At 35.2% G+C, this 22,578-nt stretch overlaps 1 protein-coding gene across 1 annotated transcript; it reads right to left on the bottom strand.

Annotated features, from left to right (window-relative positions):
* Positions 1-5,009: 5,009 nt before the first annotated feature.
* Positions 5,010-20,007, bottom strand: LOC102578791 (omega-amidase, chloroplastic-like). Its single transcript, XM_006351555.2, has 10 exons — positions 19,637-20,007; positions 19,305-19,421; positions 15,873-16,097; positions 14,880-14,973; positions 14,538-14,612; positions 6,807-6,885; positions 6,592-6,607; positions 5,950-6,030; positions 5,716-5,798; positions 5,010-5,624 (listed from the first exon to the last, which is right to left on the bottom strand). Exons 1-10 carry the CDS (start codon positions 19,901-19,903, stop codon positions 5,546-5,548), a joined length of 1,116 nt encoding a protein of 371 aa, XP_006351617.1. The 5' UTR covers positions 19,904-20,007; the 3' UTR covers positions 5,010-5,545.
* Between the last annotated feature and the right edge of the window lie 2,571 nt (positions 20,008-22,578).

Raw genomic sequence — 22,578 nt, 5'->3', positions numbered from 1 at the left:
GGACATCGCCGGAAAATTTATGTGAAGAAAATGACGGGAAATTGAAGTTTGTCAATTAATGTATCGATCTAAAATCAAACACCTTATGAGCATTCTTTACTACTTTAATGTATCATGTACGATTACAATACTTAGCAATCTACTAAATATTTTAGAAATAGTAATGTATCATGAGTAATATATCCATCTCGAGATCACAAATTAAAAAATCGACCACACAATATAACATGTAATTTCATATCTTTCGTTATCAAATCACTTTACCCTAAAGTTAAAGTTATAAAGGTAATGTATCATACACAATTTTATGGGTACATTCAAATTTTATTTTATTAGAATGTATCAGATACACATAAACTCTTTATTGTAATGTGGTACATTCAAATTTGATTTTATTAAACACAACATGTCACAAATTGTTTATAGCGACACTTATAATTATAAAAATTCTTGCTTTTTAAAGCAGTAATTGTGTGTGCGCATGGTATCTCGTCTAGTTGAAATATCCACAATTACACATTTTTTGCTCAAGGCAAATAATGTATCTTCTTCTAATTTCATAAACTGAAAAAATAAATTCAGACGGTGGTACAACCTGAAAACATTAAAAAAAGTCAGTGATACATTATATGTAATACCATATCATTCAGTAATTCACAAAAACTCCAACACTGATACATAGTAATGAATCATCCATATATTTTCTTGATCACAACAAGTACTTTATACATCTTAATTGTTACATTATTAATATTGTCTACCAGATACACAATATTAGCCTGATACATTTTATATAAATCAGTCATACACACACACTCGTTATATAAATATATTTGATACATCTCAATTGTTAATCCCTTTATTACATGTATCACATACAGTCAGATACAAAATAATGACCACATCATAACTCACAAAATTAAAGTACATGCTCGTCATTTACTACTGATGTATCATGACTTACATATCCACATCTTGAGCTTCAGTGTCTTTTAACCTTCGACACACATAATTTTGACGAATGTAGCATCAACGCAACGTATTTATCCCCCCCATATTGTTTGTTGTACAAAATAATGACCACATTATAATTTACAGATACACAATTACAATACTAGCGCGTCTTTTACTAATAATGTATCATGACTTACATATTTACATCAAAACGACAAAACAAAACTATAACCATGATACATTAAAAAGACTAGATACCAATTTATAGATAACAAACTCACAGATACCTTTAGATATAGCAATGTATCACGATTTTATGTAGCAAAAATTGAAAAATAACAATTCACAATACACACCAGCTAATTCCATACCTTTTTTTTTATCAGATCTCTTTACTTTGAAATTGAAGTTGTGCTCTATTTTATATTTCGCCATTACATATCGGAACAACAATTTCATTACTTTTGTATCGTTCATACCTCACTCACTTTTTCAGATTTTGAAATGTCTCAACAAGATCGACAGATTCATATTGTATCAGAGAAAGGTTCTTCAATGAACAAGGACTCTAGAAAATCAAGATAAATCAATTTTTACAGTATAGATTGAAAAGGATGATGATTCCAAGATTGGCGAGGGAAACAACTCATATTGCAAAGAAAAAAAGGGAGATGATAATAACAACAGGGAGTTAGATTTCAAATTTGGAGTTTTTCACGATTTCGAATTGATAGAGAAGATGAAAAAATAAATTTTTAATTTTGTGAATTTGTTACAAAAAATTTTTGAATCAAGTTTGTAATTTTTTTTATGTACAGGGAGAAATAATTTGAAATTGAATTTAGTTGTTCTATTAAGATTTGCCACTGCCTGATTATTTGAAATAAGAAACGTAAGCGTAATGGGTGGGATTCAATTTTTTAATCCCTGATTTGACGCAACAAACTGATACTCATGGTATCAGATTTGATGTATCAGGCGTCACAATTATGTATCCGAATTATACAAAATTCAAGGGATTTTTGTAATTAATGAAAGAGTAGGAATAGAATGTAATTTGTCAATTACACTATGTCAGTTAGGTAAGTTATACTTTTTTTTTCCTTTTTTATTTTTTTATTTTGTTCTTTCTCTCACCGTTCTACAAAACAGAAATTAAATAAACTTATACGACCTAACATAAAATGGTTGATTGAAAGGAAGAAAAAAAAAGAGAAGTGAATTTCATTAGTTTCGATTGGCTAATTTGAGCAAGTTCTTCTATGATGTAACACATATTTGGGATCAAATTCAGATGGAAGGCAAATTTACTTTATTTCATATATAAAGTAAAATCTATCCAAATTAATATTATCGGAATTATAAAATATTATTATTTTGAAAATATATTATTTCATTGATAAATTAAAATTTATAAATTTAAAGAGTGTTTTAGAGATTATGAAGATTCATTTTTATTATATCATTTGGGGATGAAGCTTGAAGGAATTTAAATGAATCCTCTTGTGAAAACAACATTCACGAATATTAGGTCATGATTAATAATATCGATTACCGCAATAAAGTGTATGGATGTCAATAGCCTGTTATTATCCTGGTGAAAATGATACATGTTAAGAGATCCTGAGCTCAAAAGAAATTGTGAATACCATCGAAAAAAATAATATTGATAAAATTGAAGATGATATAATACCTTTGGAACCAGTTATCCATACGATTTTTTATTTTTTTACAAAGTCTTGTTAATTATGTAAAGGATAATTTTATAGTATTAAATAGTTAATTGTGTCCATTCTTTGCATTTACTCTCACGTGTGCTTATTCAAAAATATTTCATAACATGTGGTAACAATAATGAGGAATGATCTTCAATACTCCTTGTAAGGTCCCCTCTAGTCTACCTGGAATTTAAATTGCCACGTGTACATATTGACACATGGAAGTAGGTCCCAGCGTTATACCAAAATTCCTCCAAGTTACCAACACAATACGATCAATCTGTTGACATGTGTCATATTGCTGCAATCATGTCGGTCCAAATATTGTACGGAGGAACATTTTGCATACGCATGATCACTTTTTTTTCAAAATCTCAAAAAAAAAGTTACGTAATTTTTTTATTTTGATGGGAAAAATAATATTCCTTTCATTTCAACCTGTGTGGCACGTCACTTGTGACGTAATTTGGATAGAAAGTTTTTTTTCTTCTCTATTACTGTTAAATAAAATTTTAATTTTCTTCATTTCTAATTAGAGGTCTCAAATTTAAGTCTCTCTATTCATATATAGAATATCTAAGAATAGAGAGCACTTCATTTCCTAATTTGAAATTTTTCGACGTCAATTTCAACTTAATTGAACCTCAATATAAATATCGAATATCAAATGAAAAAAAACACAATAATAAATAATATGTGATTTAAATCTATGGAATGTCATTACTGGGCCCATACTTCAGAAATGAGATGCTTCGAGCTTTTTCACTTCTCTTTAATTTATTATAATTACGATTTGTTGTGGTTGTCCTTTAAAACGTTCTAGTAATTGCTTTGAGCCTTTACAGAACTGAAAAATATTTTTTTACTTTAGTCAGTCATCTGGTGATCCATTTTTTTTACATATAATTAAAATAAAGGGAACGTCTTCGAACGAATAGGGAAGGAAAAATTTAAAGTATCTTTTGAAGTTTTTTCTTAAATTTAAATATTTAATCTCTTATTGACTATACGTACGTCAATAATAATATTTGATGGTATTTTTACGCCAAAAGGAAGGATATCTTTTCTAATCACAACAAAGATAGAAGATATTTTTAGATCAAAAGATGGAAGGAGAAGTAGGTATTCAAGTAAGAAAGAATAATACAATTACATAAAAATTATTCTAATTTTCAAGTATTCAAGTAAGAAAGAATAATACAATTATATAAAAACTATTCTATTTTTCAATTATTATAACGATCACCACATTAAAAGATATAAATTATTGTACTTTCTCCTAAAAATTCCTCTTCCAATTTAACAATACATAAAATTTAGATCTAACTTTAGAAAAAAACAGAACCCCTAAAAAGTTGGGTCCCAAATCTTTGTTTTAATTGCTTTATAGTTAAGCATGACCTCTATTTAACTCTATAACAAATTAAATTTGGCTTGATGGTGTTAAACAGAACACTTGATTCAACTAGTTTCTCTTGATATTCACAATACATGTACCAGTACTTTCTGTCCACTTTGAATTGATACATATATTAAGAAAATAATGATGGACATAACGAGTTTATCATTTTATCTTTATTAATTATGAATTAAAAAGTTAAATTTTTAAAAAAGTTATACATTTTTCAAAGTAATTAATTGTGAGTATAATAGGTAAAAAAAATTGTCCTTCTGTTTGTCAAAATGGATAAAGTAATTAAGAACAACTAATGTGGACAAATAATGAGGGAGATAGGGAGAAAAGAAAAAGAGAAAAGGGAAAAAGCTAAAGCAAGACTCTACTAATATTGGAAAGAGACGTGGTACAGATCCCAAGGTGGAAGAAATGATGGTCCAAATATGGAACCAATCAACTCTTTTCTAGACAAAAGCTTACACCACTAATCTCCCCTCCTTCTTCTTCTTCTTTTGTCTCTATTTCTACTCTTTGCTTCACGTGCACTTTTACAGTCTTACACCCCTTCTTTTTCTCTATCATCCATCACCTGCCCTCCCATCAAAATCCCCCCCAAAACAAATGGACTACTTTTATTTTAATTAAAGATTTCCAATATATTAAGTACAAATGAATCAACATTTATTTTTTTGTATTTCAGTTAGGACTCATAGTTAACATCGGCCTACAGGCCAAAAGTGAAAGGAGAAAACCAAAAAAAAACATCTTGATGGAGAGTGCAATCAGTATATGAGATGCCTAAAGGAGATGTGTGTGTACAAGTATGTGATGTCTACCCTCACTTAAAAAAGGATCTTGCTTCACAATTTGAAACTAATGTTGAAAATGATAGGTTTTTCATGGATATTTTTAGAACTAATCCACTTGGAGAAGACCTCATATCCCTAAATAAATGACACTTCATTTGATCAAAGTTGAAGTTTCTAGCAAGATGAAATGTTCCAGCATGTAGGGTCACTAATGTCTAAAGAACAATAACATTGTTACATCTCCTGAATACACATGTCTCCTGGAGATTATTAACTGTTCCAAGTTCAGGAACAAGTTTCCTTTTCATCTTAACTTCCTGTTTATAAAATGACTCACCCTGTGGCTCTTTTTAGGGAGATTGATGTTGATATCAGAACAATCACCAGTGTAATAGATAATACATGAACAGTTGCAACAGATTACTAGATGCCATTCTCGTTTAGGCATTAAATCCACCTTCTGCACAAGGTTATGTTGTTATTTGCAAACCCAAACTAGGAGATTAAATTAAGGATGATTGAATAGAATGCTGAACATCAACCACTATCGAAGAATGGACAATCCTCTTATTTTCTACATCTGATCCCAGTTTCTGTTGAATGGATCTTCAGTTCTGGGAACTCCACCACTGTACTAACATTAGACTCCTTATTTCATAAAACTAGCCTTACTGAGAACTCGACCTCTGTACATCTACCAACTGGTAAAGATCACCTCGTCTTTGCTTCTCTAATGGAAGGTTTGTCCTAGATGTCAAATGATTCATATGTTAGTGAAGAGGTCTCCTAATAGTTTCTACTACAAAGAATGTAAAAAGGAAACACATAGTAGGGTCACCTCCTCAGATCAATTTGTGAATAGTCAATCTCCGAGATGATAATTGCCTCGTCATGTTCAGTTGTAGCCAGCACTTCTCCAAACTGCCATATATACACACAATTAATCAGAGTTGTCGTTACAACTAATGGCACCCCTTCTCTTTGTAAATGGAGAAGACTGTTCCTTCCCAAATCAGATGATTTACTTTTTGTATATTTTCACATCATAAGGGCATAAAACATGCTCACTTACTGGTCCAATTAGTGTGGAATGCCCCCAAGCCACATATCCACCACCAGCGTCTCGAGCAGGTGCACATGTTGCAACATATAGCTGAAACATATACATTCTTTTTTTTTACCACAAAACATATGAAAAATATACAAAAGAAAATTCATGCATTTTCTAAAAGTTTCCATGCATGACACTCATAAACAAGACCATTTTGTTTCTTATGAATGGTACTGGTAGGTATTGTAATTACAATTAGACTTAGCTTCCAGTTAACTCATCGATTATACCTATGCTGTAGACTGTAGTATCCTTTCCCTATTCTTTATACTTAATTCCTCCCATTTTATTTGTTTTAAAACCCATTTCCAAAACAAAAGTTAAGAGACGATCCAAGTCACAGAATGACAGGAAATCTACAAACCCTGGACAAACATCTGTTTTTGTTCATCTTTCTCCATCCTTCCCTCCGACACTTCATGCTGATATGGTTAGGTTTCACTGTCTCGGTTTATTTGGAAAACAATGCTTACAAGGCAAAAATAGTTCAAGGTATCAGAATAAAATGGTGTTGCACCAAAAAGGTGAGAGGCATCTCAGGTCCTTCACTTTTAAACCTTTTATGGTCCAAAGGAAAGTGATTATACATGCATTCCGTTATACCTGATTATCAACTGCCCTGCAGATGAGAAAAAGGTACAGATTAGTGATGTCACATGTGGCGATATTGGAGTTGTACTTGTAAATGATAATACATAGATATGATTTTAAATAAACAAAATTTAATATAGTGATGCAACCATGAATTGTCTACTCAGTCGAATGACCTAGATGTTGAACAATTAAACAACTTCACCCAAAAAAAGACATGCATAGACCTTGCCCTTTGCAGTAACTCCCAGTGCAGTGGTCCAGTAGTCATGTTGAACGCCCCAGGATAGCAGATCAGATGAGCCCCTGGTAATCACAATTTTAAAAAGGTTCAGACTTCGCTGACAAAGATAATGATAGTGGAGGAACTATTGACAAACAACCACTATTATTAGACAGAGTGCTGAGTTAGCACAAGTTAGTGTCTCAATGAAAAAAGGACTGAACAATTAACGAGGTATGCTAATAATCTCAATGAAAAAAGGACGGAAACAATTAACGAGGTATGCTAAGAATTCCACATAAGTGTGCAAGTAGCTTTGTCAAGGTTTAATACATCGACAACCCCTTAAACTTGCAAGCAAGTTTCATTTAGGCACTCAAACTACGATATGTTCCAATCGAGCATCTGGAAATATGGTAAAGTGTTCCTTTTGACACATTTGGTTCAAATTTTGAAAATATTTTTGCGCGAGTTCTCAAATGTCTATATTAGGTAGTTAAGTTAACCACATAAATTATGTTCACCAAGTGCACATTAGATGCATGATATATCTTAAACTAAAATAAAGTTTGAAGGTTTAATACACCAACAACCTCTTTGGCACTCAAACTATGATCCATTCAAATTGAACATCTGAACACATGATAAAGTGATCCTATTGACACATTTGGTTCAAATTTTGAAAATATGTTTGCACGTGTCTCAAGAGTCTATTAGGTAGTTAAGTTAACCACATAAATTATGCCACATCCTTTAGTTATACACATCAACATCAATTGAAACATGCTTGACGGTTTACGGCCTAATAAGGCTAATGCAGATAACTAAAGGAGGTGACATTTAAAGTGATTAACTAATCTACATAATGAGCGCTTAAGAATATGTGCAGGAATTTTTCAAAATTTTGAGCATGAAGTGTCTAATAGGAATACTTTAACATGTGTTCAAGTGCTCAATTGAAACATATCGTAGTTTGAGTGTCCAAATTAATACGTGCGGGAACTTTTCAAAATTTTGAGCATGAAGTGTCTAATAGGAATACTTTAACATGTGTTCAAGTGCTCAATTGAAACATATCGTAGTTTGAGTGTCCAAATTAATACGTGCGGGAACTTTTCAAAATTTTGAGCATGAAGTGTCTAATAGGAATACTTTAACATGTGTTCAAGTGCTCAATTGAAACATATCGTAGTTTGAGTGTCCAAATTAATACGTGCGGGAACTTTTCAAAATTTTGAGCATGAAGTGTCTAATAGGAATACTTTAACATGTGTTCAATTGAAACAGATCGTAGTTTGAGTGTCCAAATAAAATTTACAGGCAAGTTCAAGGGGACGTCAATGTATTCCAACAACTTTGAAAGTTGCATCAGATTATGATGACACATTTTAAAATCATTGTATCATAGTTCTTTCAAGTTTGTTTCCCACTTCAAAGAATAAGAGTTGACGCCCTAGTGGTCAATGAAGTGGGTTGAGAACCATGAAGTCTCATGTTCGAAACCCAACATAGACAAAAATACTAGGTGATTTCTTCTCATCTATCCTAACCTTGGTAGATAGAGTTACCTAGCACCAGTTGCTAGCGGGAGGTGCCAAGTATCACGCAGAGCTAGTTGAGGAGCACGCAAGCTTGCCCTAACATCATGGCTATAAAAATGAATGAATAGTAAGAGTTGATCACAGTCAAATATTTGAATAAACGAGCCAGGATTCATGATTTGAAGGTTCCAACAGGTTTGTATGATAATTTTAGACTTGTCCACAAATTTCAGTTAGATTTCCAGGTGGTTTGGAACTGATGGAATTCACAACATAGATTGCATTTCCAGAGAAAAATCAAGGACATTACCCCTCATTTGTGCATTTGAGGTCCAAAGGGTAATTTAATTGCATGGCTAAGCTCATATCATAATTTGTGACTTATAGCAACTGATTTTGTCCAAATTTCGAGTTTGATTGACAAACTCAGTCCATGGTTAAAGAATTATTTCGGCTTCATCCAAAAAAGGTATTGGATTCATCATTACAGACATGCCAGGGAAATAAAGAATTATAATACTTTTTGGTTACAAAAGCCAATTAGTTTTATTTATGGCATGGCTCATTCCAGTATATTTAAATATACAAGAGCCTTAGTCTTGAAAGATGGTGAAGAATATTTCTAAACACAAAGGCTTATCTCCCAAGAGAACAAGTGCAGGCCAAAAGTAATTTGGCTGTGTCCTTTAGCAAGCTGGAATCATTCCACATCAAATTATCCATGGAGACCTGATCTTAACCTCCAAGGATTAAGAGTGATATCCACAGAAGATCATGAGTGGTTACAGAGGAGTTTTGAGGAGGAAGAAGTGTGGGAGAGCATTAAGCCTTTGTGCAATTGACAAGGATCCAGGCCCAGATGGCTTCACAATGAACTTTTTTCAGACATTTTGGGCTCTGGTTAAGGAGGACATCATGGGAATATTGCACTATTTCCATGAACACCATGTGTTTAAAAAGATCTTTAATGCCAATTTTGTGGCCCTTATCCCAAAAAAGGAAGGAACAGTAGAGTCGAGAGACTTTAGGCCTATTAGCGTGATCTCTGGGGTGTACAAGATATATGCCAAAGTTTTAGCAGAAAGAATGAAGAGAGTAATACACAGACTGGTAAACAAACATCAAATGGCTTTTGTGAAAGGGAGACAAATTACGGATGCAGCCTTAATTGCAAGTGAATGCATGGATACCAGATCTAGAGGGGAAGTGGCTGGAATGATCTATAAATTGGACACTGAAGAAGCCTATGATCATGTTAATTAGGCTACCTTCTAAACACTCTAAACAGATGGGATTTGGGGACAAATGGTTGAAATGGATAAGCTTCTGCATCAAAGCTGTTAGGTTCTCCATTTATCCTATTGGGCTTTTTCACTCTGATAGGGGACTCAGTATAGGGGACCCTCTATCCCCTTCCCTATTCATTTTAGCCATGGAAGGTCTCAATAGTATGATGAGGAGAGCACAACAAAATAACTGAGGGACTTCAACATAGGAGGAGGTGAGAGAGGAGATTTGGAGATCTGCCATTTGTTATATGCAGATGATACTGTTTTAATCCGTGAACCTAAAGTGGAACAAGTTTTCATTAGAGTCTTGCTAGTAGTGTTTGAAGTTGTATCTGGTTTAAGGGTGAACTGGAGGAAGAGCAGCATTTATCCTGTCAAAGAAGTGTCTAACATTCAGACTTTTGGTAGCATACTTGGGTGTGGCATGGGTTATATGCCCATAGTGTACCTAGGGATGCCTTTAGGCAGGAGACACAAGGATGTGGAGATTCAGAACAACATTCTGACGAAAGCTGAGAAGGGGTTGGCTCAGTAGAAAGCAGTGGCACAATACCTTTCACTAGGAGGAAAGGTGGTCACACTAATCAACTCAGTATTGAACTCTCTCCCTACCTATGTGATGTCTCTGTTTTCTATACCTGCAATTGTGATCAAGAGGCTACACAAACAGAGTAGAGACTTCCTATGGAAAGGCAACAAGGAAAGTGGGGGTTGGGGGGGGATATTATCTGGTCAAATGGGAGGTGATGCAACATAGCAAAGGTTAAGGGGGTCTTGGTATCAGAAACTTGAGAATCCAGAATAACAGTCTAATGATGTAATGGTGATGGAGATTTAGTGCAAAAGAATCTACTTTATGGAAGGAGGTCGTATCCCACAAGTTGGGACAATCTAGCCCATGGTGTTCCAATGAGGGTGAACTGTACTTATGGGATGGGAGGACAATCAGATCACTATGGCCAAAACTACAAGGCAATTCCAGTATCAGGGGTGGAGATGGTACCAATAGCTTGTTCTGGAAGGAAGATTGGATTGGGCAAGCCCCTTTGCAGGAAGCTTACCCGGATCTTATGATACTTAGTAGTCATCGTGAAGCAACCATTTTTGAGAGCCGGTCAAATCAAGGGTGGAATCTAGGTTTTAGAAGACATTTAAGTGACCGGGAGATAGATAGGGTGACAACTCTTTTACACGAAGTGGAGGATTTTCCTGGCACTACTATACAATCTGATACACTGAGATGGAGACATTCAAGGGATGGCCTTATCTATGTGAATAAAATGTACAAGGATAACAGTGTGATGCAAGGAGAATGCCAAACATCTGGAAGAACATGGCTTCCACCAAGGTTAAATGTTTCACCTGGTTAGTGGCGAAGAGAGCATGCCTTAGGGCATCTCCAACTCAATACTCTATTTTACACTCTAAATATAAAGTTCTTTATTTTTTCAGACAATCAACTCCAATCCAATTCTCTATTTCTCTCTCAAAAAAAATCTTCTTCTCTCTCCTCAACATTATATTATTATTTCTATTTCATTCTTATTTTCTTATTTCATAATATATATCATTTCTTCTTTTTTTCCAAATAATCATTTTATATAATTTTCATGTGATATAATATTTATTCAAATTCTTTATTTAAATATAAAAAATTATATTTTTAATTCTAAAATTTTTTAAATAACATAAATTGCAAAGCAAATATTATATAATATACAAATTAATGGACAATTCAAATAAAAGTGAAATCATTAATGAAATTACATTACATAAACATTACATAAATACTCAACTTTCAAGATTATTACGTTGCTCTCATAAATGCTCTATTAATGCATTACGGAGTTAAAAATGAGCATTTTTGTCCTTACTTTTTTATGTCTAGCTAAAAATTGTTCAAACCGGAGATTTTCAAATTATATTAGTGACAGAAAATTAAAAAAAATATATTATTAATTCGGGATGAAAATAGTATATATTAAATAATATATTTTTTAAAATATTATATTGCATTTAAAGAAAAACATGAATATTAGATATTTAATTAATGGAATTATATGTAAAATAATATGTTCATTACAAAATAATAGAAACAATAATAAAATAATGAAAAAGTAAAATAGAGAGTGTGAATAGTAGTTCTCCAAATTTCGAGAACTACTATTCACTTCTCTAAAAATGAAAGATAGAGGCTAAAATAAAGAGGGTTGGAGTGCCTATTCTCTATTTTACTCTCCAAATATAGAGAATGGAGAGCAAAATAGGGGTGGGTTGGAGATGGTCTTACACATGAGGTACTACAAAGAAGGGGAGAGTATATTTTTGTGCGATGGAACAGGGAAGAGAAACAACCATATTTTTTTGCATTGCAAGTTCATTACACAACTGTGGAACATGTTCCTTAGTCTAGTAAAGACTGAATGGACAATGCCTAGCATACAGCATACTGCAGATTTGCTGAGTTGTTAGATAAGTAGAGGGGGTAAGAGTCAGAAAAAATGGTGAAGGATAATACCTTCAAGTATATGGTGGACAGTGTAGAAGGAAAGGAATGACAGGTGTTTTGAAGACAAGATCAAGTCCATTCATGATGTGAAATGGAACTGTTTACTGTTTAGTGTCTTGTTTCTCTTGGTGTAAGGAAACTGTATAGAGGAAGTAGATGAGCAGGTAGATTTCTTAGGTGCTCTATAAAGCTTAAAAGTTTAACCTTACTACCTTGTAATTTTTGGAGGTGACACAGCACTCCTTGAAGAATACAACAGTACTAATTCTCAAAAAAAAAATGTAAAAAATGGATCAAAGAAGCCCTAAATGAAAGTTGGGCTTCAAAACCGATTGTTCAACTTGCACAAGAACCTGATCTGCCATCTACAAATTCCTGCCAGTGGAATGATAACAGACTCCTGATCACACAGGTCCCACAAGAAAAGTCACCAGAAAATTTGACCAATAGAATGATAAGCTCTCCTGCTCACACAGGTCTCACAGCAAGAATCACCAGCTAAAAGAAAAAATACTTGCTTCACAAGATCAAAGAAAAGAAGAGAAAGGAATGAGGTGTTGTTCAAAGTAATTTATTGTGAAGAATGGTGGATAGATGAAGCCGGTACACAAGAAAGCAATCTACAAGAAGTGCATTGTTCAAGTACAGTCCATAATTGCAGTTGCAAAAATAATATAGGGAATCTTATCATAGCCCTAAAGCGAATAAGTTATTGACTGAGAATATATATACTTTTACAAGTCCTTCAATATATTCGCTGAAATTTCTCACTACGCACAAAGTAGGTGGGCCCTAGTGGCCACAATGTTAAAATGAGTGCTCCTTAATGATTCTTAGTGGTCACTAGGTTGAAGAAAGTGATCTTTAGTGATCACTTAGCAGTGTCTTTTGATTTTTAGTGTCTTGTTCCGGATGAGCTTTTCAGTTCACATGTTTTACAAGTTCAAGTGTCAGTCCAATTAAACTCAAGCAATGTAATGAAGGTTAAAAAAAGGGCCTCAGTCAAAGAGGGGCACCACTTTCATATTCTTGTAAAATATTGTGTGTTGAAATTGAATTCTTTCTTTCTAAACTTCCTCTCTTGTTTCTAACTTCAATTATGGAAAGTTGATCCTTAGTTGAGTGTAGAATCTTAGAAATCACAGTAGGTGGTGCGATTACCATGGTTCAAAGATTCTTCTTGGATAAAGGCCACGCCAAACTGCCAAACAAAATTGTTGGCAAGGTTTGTCATGTTAATACTAAGGCTAGGCAAACCTTCATCTACAATGGGCTTCCCAGAATTTACATTCTACTGATGACATAATTAAATTGGGGAAATTGATTGGTTCAGTTCATTTTCTTCTCTATTGGACTTTTGGTTTACGCTACACTATAAGTTGTCTAACTCTGACGTAAATGCTTCTCGCCTTCTCCAATCCAGATCATCTTCACCTTGATACACTAATTATGCACTACGTCTTTTTTTCCCATCATATGTGGGATATGGCGTATTGAGGCTGTAAAACTATGCAAAACCAAGACCTTCGGCAGTTAGCTGGAAATAGGTGATTTTCCTCTTTTTACACCTAAAATTCACCATACTGCACTGAACAAAGGTATGGCATGTATTTAATCTATCACTTGGTGCATGAGAGTTAGACCTAGGATATTGCCAAAATTGTCAAAACCTTTGCCTTCTTGACCTAATTGACATTCAAGAGTAACATTTTTCTTTTTCTTTTTTAGCAGTTGCATTGAAGAGTATTGTGAATACTTCTCATTTTTAAGAAGTTAATACTGAGGTCTTGTGAGTTGGTTCTAAATTCCTGATGATGTACGAACTGTTTTAGTTTAAGTCTCTACTTCACCCTTCGGCAAACGATTTGGAAGCTTCTGCTTGTATTTCTCAAAAGTATGCACAACGCTGAACCTTTTTAAAAAACACTGGACCATATTTCATTATGAAACATGAGTTGTATCATCAAATGGGGAATCTTAGTAGCTCAGTTGGTTGGCTACCTAAACTCCCACCTTGTTGGTGAGGGTTCGATTCCCCACATTGTAATCCCCTCCCCATTTCCCATTTCCCTACCCCCAATTTATTTATTTATTTATTTTTAAAAAAGTTGTATCATCAAATTATCTACACGTTCTGCTAGACCACATGCATACACTTCAGAAAGGATGCAATGGTAGAAATTGGTCATAAACATACAGAATCTTTCTAGCTAATAAAGCAAAGCCATTGCTCATTAGCATTACGGTGTAAATATTACACAACACATTATGTTGACATCAACTATTAGGTTAAAAGAGGTTGACATATATATATAAACTGCAGTCAGCAATATATAACTCCACCATGATTGGAAATGTCAATCATTTGCAGAAATCAAATAAGGGAAAATATACACCTCTTGCTGCATATAGCATGGCCAATTCCTGAAAGCGAATGTCATAGCAGATCCCTATACCAATTCGGCCAACCTCTGCAGAAATATAGTTATGATCATTTCTCAAAAGCACAGGATGGATATATCAATTAACGTAGAAAAAAGAAAAGGAAGATATTCAAGCTATTCAATGAAGCAAAATCCCATGAACTCAAATCTAGCAAAATATGGAACACAAGCATTCAGTTAAAGTAACTATATTAACTGGAAGAACTTTCAGAGCAGTCTTTTTGACACTTCCTTAGCAGTAACTTGGTTCATTTATTATCAATGTATGTTTGGGAAGTAAGAAGCAGAGAATACCTGTATCCACAACAGTTGGAGTCTCTCCTGCAGTAAGCGTCTGTGATTCCTTAAAGGTTATTTTACCAGGAATATCAATGTCAAAAAGATGTATCTGCAAAGACATCAAACTGTCAGATATTTTGCAGAGTATCCATTTTCTTGATTTTCCCACAAACTACTAGATATGTTCCTTTTCCTTGGTGTCTGAACTTAGTTAGCTAATGCACACATGCCAATGATGCCATCATGCAAGGCAAAAGACCGACATTTTATTTCCACTATTTCACAGCAATCCTGCAACTCTGTGTGAACAGTTGCAGAAATACTTCATTAACATCAACACGGCTTACAAATGGACGACCCCAGACAGTTTATAAGTTGGCTCCCAAAATCTATAGTGTCTATATTATAAGTTCCCAGACTTTTTAATAATACCGCCATTAAACTATCAGTCACAAAATCTGAAGGAGATTTGATTTTAAAAGATAAATAAAAATAAGATCTATTGACAATCCTCAAGTGCAGAAAATAAGCAATACTTGAACAATCTTAGTTTGTTCTCTTATATTTTCGTCTCAAAGTTCGTTAATTTAAACCTGACAATCATCTGCTCAATTCGGACCATTGGCAGCACACTAAGTGTAAAATGACATTATCAAGATGCTATTGCCAACCCAGAAAAGCAAAAAAGAATACAAGGAACAGACCCCTCATATCTGTCAAGTGTAAGTTAGCAGTAGTTTTAAAGGCAAATTATGAGAAGCTGGAACAAGTAAGCAACTCACAAATCTGCACATCAAGAAATGAATGTCTGTCTGACTACAGTCTGTAACATCATTCAATCTCTGAATCCAAAAACTATTGAACACTGTGAGAAGTGATAACCTTGTCCTATTGAAGTTTATAGTTTACATAACTGATCAAGCATACTACCATCACTTTCTTAGCTTCTTCTAGAACTTAGTGGCTTAGCTACCTGCCCTCACCACAACAAGAGAGGTGTATGATTACCTTTCTGTGCTTAGCTTTCAACTTTCCATCAGCATCAAAGACGCAGCAAGTATTATACAGCTTGTCCCCACTGCGTTCAGGTATAGAGCCTCCCACTATTGTAATCTTCAGAAGTCGAGCTGCTTCAGAGAGCATGGCAGTTGACGGAGATGCATCAGGACCAGCATCAATGTCTTCAGCATAAATTGGGAAGCTATCATTTGAATATGGACTATTCCATATTTCCTAGCGAAAAACAAAGCCCAATAGTAAGCTAAAGTCAACTGCTGTAAATTTCAATGGCAGGTAATAGCGAAAGCTATTGCGGAAAGATCTGTTTCAGGTTGTAAAATTAAAATAACAGAACAAGTCTTTGTTGCCTCACTATCTAGTCTCATATCCTTAATCTATAAGTTTAAGTCAGACAAGAGGAAATTGATCGGATGGTAAAACCCCTCACTTCCAACCCTACTTTGCAAGTTCCAGACACCAAGGGAGCAAAAAGGTATAAATTATACAACAACAACAACAACAAAAAGGTATAAAGATTACAAATATATTTAGACATGAAAGAAGTGCAGGTTTCATAGGCTTTTGCAGCTAATAGGGAGGCTAATTTAAGATTGAAGGGGCAATAATATCTGGAACTCATTTAAGACAGCAAAGATGCCTGATGAATGGAGATGGAGTACAATGGTTCCGTTGTATAAAAACAAGGGTGATATCCAAAACTGTAACAACTATAGGGGTATCAAATTGCTAAGCCATACTATGAAGATTTGGGAGAGAGTGGTGGAGATGAGGGTGAGAAGAGGGGTGTCCATCTCTGAGAATCAGTTTGGATTCATGCCGGGACGATCGACTACCGAAGGTGTTGGGTGATTTGGCGCACTCTGAAAGACTTCGAGATTTTGGGTACTGTAGGTGCTTTAGGATCGAGGAGGTTATACGGGCTATTAGTAGGATGAGCAGGGGAAAAGCGACCGGTCCCGATGAGATCCCGGTGGAGTTTTGGAAGAGCACGGACAAGGCAAGCATAGAGTGGTTAACCGGGTTGTTTAATGTTATTCTTAAGACAGCAAAGATGCCTGATGAATGGAGATGGAGTACAATGGTTCCGTTGTATAAAAACAAGGGTGATATCCAAAACTGTAACAACTATAGGGGTATCAAATTGCTAAGCCATACTATGAAGATTTGGGAGAGAGTGGTGGAGATGAGGGTGAGAAGAGGGGTGTCCATCTCTGAGAATCAGTTTGGATTCATGCCGGGACGATCGACTACCGAAGCCATCCATCTGATGCGAAGACTGGTAGAAAAATATAGAGAAAGGAAGAGAGACCTTCATATGGTGTTTATTGACCTTGAAAAGGCCTATGACAAGGTGCCGAGGAATGTCCTCTGGAGGTGCTTGGAGGCTAAAGGTGTCCCGATGATTTATATTAGGGCGATAAAGGACATGTACGGTGGAGCCAAGACTCGGGTTAGAACGGTTGGAGGAGACTCGGAACATTTCCCAGTTGAGATGGGGTTGCACCAGGGATCAGTCCTTAGCCCTTTTCTATTTGCTTTGGTGATGGATGAGTTGACGCGGTCCATTCAGGAGAATGTCCCATGGTGTATGTTATTTGCGGATGACATAGTACTGATTGATGAGACGCGGGACAGAGTTAATGCGAGGTTGGAGGTGTGGAGACAAACGCTGGAGTCCAAAGGGTTCAGGTTGAGTAGGACCAAAACAGAATATTTGGGGTGCAAATTCAGTGATGCATTGGATGAGGCAGATGTGGATGTGAGACTTGCCACACAGATCATTCCTAAGAAAGAAAGTTTTAAGTATCTTGGGTCTGTAATCCAAGAAAGTGGTGACATCGACGATGATGTCACACATCGCATTGGGGCTGCTTGGATGAAATGGAGGCTTGCCTCTGGAGTCTTGTGTGATAAGAAAATCCCGCCTAAACTTAAAGGTAAGTTCTACAGAGTGGTAGTTAGACCGTCCTTGTTGTATGGAGCGGAGTGTTGGCCAGTCAAGAACTCACATGTTCAGAAAATGCATGTTGCGGAGATGAGGATGTTGAGATGGATGTGTGGGCACACTAGGAGCGATAAGATTAGGAATGAGGTTATCCGGGAGAAGGTGGGAGTGGCCTCTGTGGTGGACAAGCTGAGGGAAGCGAGACTGAGATGGTTTGGACATGTGAAGAGACGGGGCGCGGACGCCCCAGTGAGGAGGTGCGAGGGGCTGGTAGTAGAGGGTACGCGGAGGGGTAGAGGTAGGCCCAAGAAGTATTGGGGAGAGGTGATTAGACAGGACTTGGCCCAGCTACACATTACCGAGGACATGACTCTAGATAGGAAGGAGTGGAGGTCACGTATTAAGGTTGAAGGCTAGTAGGGTTAGCGTGCTGTCTTTCCTGGCGAGGGTATGGGTTGTTAGCGTTTGTAGGAGTCTTAGCCGTACACTTGTAGTTCTTGTATGTGATCCCTATTGCCTTATGTTGTTTACTGCGTTTCACTTCTCGCATTATTTTCTTGATGTATTGCCCCCTTTGTTGATTATGCACTATTTTTCTTATTGGATGTTATGCTTTATATAATTCTCTTCCTTTACTTGGCTTTGTTACACTTGAGCTGAGGGTCTTCCGGAAACAGCCTCTCTACCTCCACGAGGTAGTGGTAAGGTCTGCGTACACTTTACCCTCCCCAGACCCCACCTAGTGGGATTTCACTGGGTATGTTGTTGTTGTTGTTGTTGTAAAAATATACACAATGTCCCATGTTATCTTTATAATCGTGGTGTCCGTTCCAGCTTGTGCGCACCTCGACTAATTTTAGCGGTATCTGCTACCTCCCACCAACACACGTATTGGGTAACTATGTCCCCCAAGTGTTAAACAAATAGGAATAAATCACCTAGTATACACAATGTCACGTGTTGGTTGTATAAAGCAGTGGCGGAGCTAGGATTTTTAATAAGGGGGTTCAAAATCTAAAGAACTAGACACACGAACTAATCGAAGAGGGTTCGACATCTACTATATATACATAAAAAATAATTTTAACCATATATAAATAGTAATATTTTCCGCCGAAGGGGGTTCGGATGAACCCCCTAACAGAGGGCTGGCTCCGCCCCTGGTATAAAGTGTTTAAGAAAATTACACTGCCTACTCTACCCATTATCTTAAAATTTTTGGGTTGGATGCACAGATATTTCACAGCTACATTGAATATCTCACTATTAGCTGATTGAAATATTTGATTTTATAACTGAACGGAACAAAAGATTGAGACCTCTTAAGTTGCTCAATAAGACTGAACTCTATGTGTGCACACAAAAGATTATCGTCAAACGGGTTCAATACTAGCAATCAGACCGAGTATAACTAGAGCTCTATGCATAGGAAAAGAAACAGCTGCATTAGATGAACAATTTATAACTAAACTCACAGGCAAAACAACAAGCTTGGCCCCCTTCTCAGCAGCCTCCTCAATTGCTGCTCGCGCATGAACAATATTCCTTTCCTTATCTGCCGTCACCGATAATTGACATAGCCCAATCTTAAACTGCTCATTCAACATCAAGTTCACAAATCAAAAACGGATTAAACATAATTCAAAGAAAAATTCAGATCAAGTTAGCCTCAATTCCGAACTAGTTTGAGTTCCACTATAAGTATCATAGTTTTTGACTATTTATTTCTACACTGGTCCACAACTCAACTTGACCTGTAACTTCTAACTCAAATAAATGGAATATGTAGACACAAGGAAAGGGATACCTTAGTGATGGGAGGAGAGGGCAATTGGAGAGCAGGAGGAACCCTAGCTTGTTCGGGCTTGAAAGTGGAAGCCATGGAAGAAGCTGATGCAGTGAGAGTTGTACTTGGTGAAAATTGGAATCGGTTGCTGTTAGTGGTTGTACGATTTGGGATGAAGTGAAAGGGACGATGGAGCAGGAGCGAGGGTGCAGGCCGTACGATGGACCGAGAAATGGAGGATCCAACCACTGACGAAGAAGAAGATAAGAAGAGGAATCCAAGTCTCATTTCAACTTCAATTTCTCTTTCATTTTCTGATCAAACACAAACTTTAATTCCATCGAATAAAATTATCAATTTGTGATTCTTACCAATTAAGAGGATTTTATAATTTTGTAATTTGTTACTCCTTGTCTTTTTTATTGGTCTTTCACCTTTTTACTTCCTTTATATTTCTTAAGTTTTTAATTTATTGTGGCGTTTAGTTTATTTTTATATTTTTAGTTAGAAAATGAGTATTTAAAATGGTATTTTTATTTTTATTTTACGAAAATACTACTCCCTTATTATATTTTCACCCTTCCATGCTTATTTTCCAACTTTCTTATCTTGTCTATTTTGAAATAATTGTTGTGAATTTAATTAAAAGTTGCAAATTTTCATGATTATAACATTATATGATTGTAGTAAATTGTGAATTATTTTCATTGATTAAATAGCTCTAAACATTTATAGTGATGATCTTGAGAGTATAATGTATGTTTATTTCGAATTTCCATGGTTATTTTTTTTATATTAAATTGATGGGTTCGTTAAAGTCTTAAAAAAATTCTCATTTTGGTAGATTGTTTTGTCATTATTTTTGTTATGAATTAGAATGTGATTGTTGTGATAGATTGAATTCATATGAATTGTTGTTGAAATTAGCGGTGTAAAATTTGATAAAGTAGATAAATTTAAGTAAAACTAACATGTTTGATAAAACGAAAAAAGGTTTGCCCTTGGTTGTCACGCCCGAGTCTATCCCTTAGGTGTGACCGACACTTGAAAATCATTGTTGATCCCAAGCAAATCCTTGACTTGGTTGACTACTTAGCGGAAGACTACATACATACATATGAAAACTTTAATGAGGAGCATTCAAAAACATTTAGTTAATTCTCATGTACTGTCAGAAAATACTGAATATAGATAATGAATTTGTTTGAAACATTTGAAAGAAAAATACTGAACTGACTCTCTAACTTTGTTCATGAAGCCTCTACTAGACTGCGGGTAGGTGTCGGGACAAAATCTACGGCTACCTCAAAAGTACTATCTGACTATTATAATTACTGATAAGCATAACGAATGGAGTCCTCCGAAAGTAAGGAGGTATCACCAAAGGCTGACGTGGTAGTGATCTCAATGGAGTGCATGTATCTGCATCATAAATGATGTAGCATCGAAAAACATCAGTACATGGAATGTACGGTATGTAATAAAGTTGAATGAAACAGTATCTGAACCGGAAGAATACTGAAAATAACTTGATTGAAAGTAAAACATGCAATGTAATATAACAAGTAAAGTTTTACATCTGAAAAAGGTAATGCATATCAATTTCTAAAATTGTACTTTACTTTCTTGGGGAGTTTCTCTAACCGACAACCATCACCATGAGACTCGTGATGATACAACTATCTACGCTGGCGGCGCAGGTTATATGGGGTTTGAGTTATCTATACTTGTACTTAAATCGGTGCTCAATACTACTCCCAAAACATGCAATAATTCTCATATTAATATTTTTGTTGAGTTAATACTCAAAAGTAGGGCTGTGCATTCGGTTTTTTGGTTTGGTTTTATACTATTCGGTTTGGGTTTTTGGTTTTTGGTTTTGAAGAAGTGTAACTCAATCCGAACCAAATAAATTTGGTTTGGTTTGGTTTTCTCTTTTTGGTTTGAGTTTTTTCGATTCGGTTAATCGGTTATGTCAATAATTAGAAACATAACAAAGTTATATTTGCAATTTGGAAAAAATAATATATATATATATATATCACAAGCAAAACATAAAACACAATACTTAAAAGTATGGTCAAATATACCCCTGTACTATTGAAAATAGTTCAAATATACCCCTAGTTATACTTTCGGGCTAAATATACCTCTCATGTTATACTTTTGGCACATATTTGCCCTTATAACTAACGGAGGGACACATGGACAGCTAGGATTAAAAGAAACCATCCAATTTAAACCATACCCAATTGTAAGGTAATCCGCCCCACCCGAATCAATTTTACACAACCCAATTAATATCATCCGACCCAATTTTAAAATTCAACCATAAAAAACCTAAAGAATTTTATTTGTGCTTCTTGCTTTAATTTATAAGGATCAAAATGTTTATCATCTCCAACTGAAAACATTTCTAAAAACTTTCCATGACAGTGCAGTCTCTACCTTGTCACTAAATAAAATATTATCTATGACAATGGAAGAGCAATCGACATAGATAGTAGCGGCTCTTTCCAAGAAGGTAAGAAGAGTAAGAGAACTTGAATTTGCTGGCCTTGGCGTCAGCTCATCCATAATTTTGTACTCTCCCTAGTGTCTGTTAATTATTATATAGATCCAGTGAAAGAGATGGAGTAAACCAAAAAACTACTAATTTTGTTTGCAAAATGGATTATATTTACAGGTCCTCTGATTTTTTTATCTTTGAAGTTTAAATTGGGTCGGATAATATTAATTGGATCGGGGAAATTAATTTGGGCAGGGCGGATCACCTTATAATTGGGTATGGTTTAAATTGGATTATTTCTTTTAATCCTAGTCGTCCATGTGTCCCTCTGTTAGTTATAAGGGTAAATATGTGTCAAAAGTATAACGGGAGGGGTATATTTATCCCGAAAGTATAACTAGGGGTATATTTGAACTATTTTCAATAGTACAGGGGTATATTTGACCCTTTTCTG

The sequence above is a fragment of the Solanum tuberosum genome, unplaced genomic scaffold (genome assembly GCF_000226075.1).
Source record: "Solanum tuberosum cultivar DM 1-3 516 R44 unplaced genomic scaffold, SolTub_3.0 scf00135, whole genome shotgun sequence".
In the NCBI taxonomy this organism is placed as follows: domain Eukaryota; kingdom Viridiplantae; phylum Streptophyta; class Magnoliopsida; order Solanales; family Solanaceae; genus Solanum; species Solanum tuberosum.
The sequence above is the reverse complement of the archived record's forward strand: the minus strand, read 5'-3'. Positions and strand labels throughout refer to the sequence as shown.

Bases quoted from the DNA above. Each gene is read 5' to 3' on its own strand.
- LOC102578791 (XM_006351555.2), bottom strand. From the start codon at position 19,903: ATGAGACTTGGATTCCTCTTCTTATCTTCTTCTTCGTCAGTGGTTGGA. The intron at 19,422-19,636 runs GTATCCCTTTCC...TTGAATGAGCAG, and splicing joins CCTCTCCTCCCATCACTAAG to TTTAAGATTGGGCTATGTCA. The intron at 5,625-5,715 runs GTGACCCTACTA...TTTGACATCTAG, and splicing joins TCACAAATTGATCTGAGGAG to GACAAACCTTCCATTAGAGA.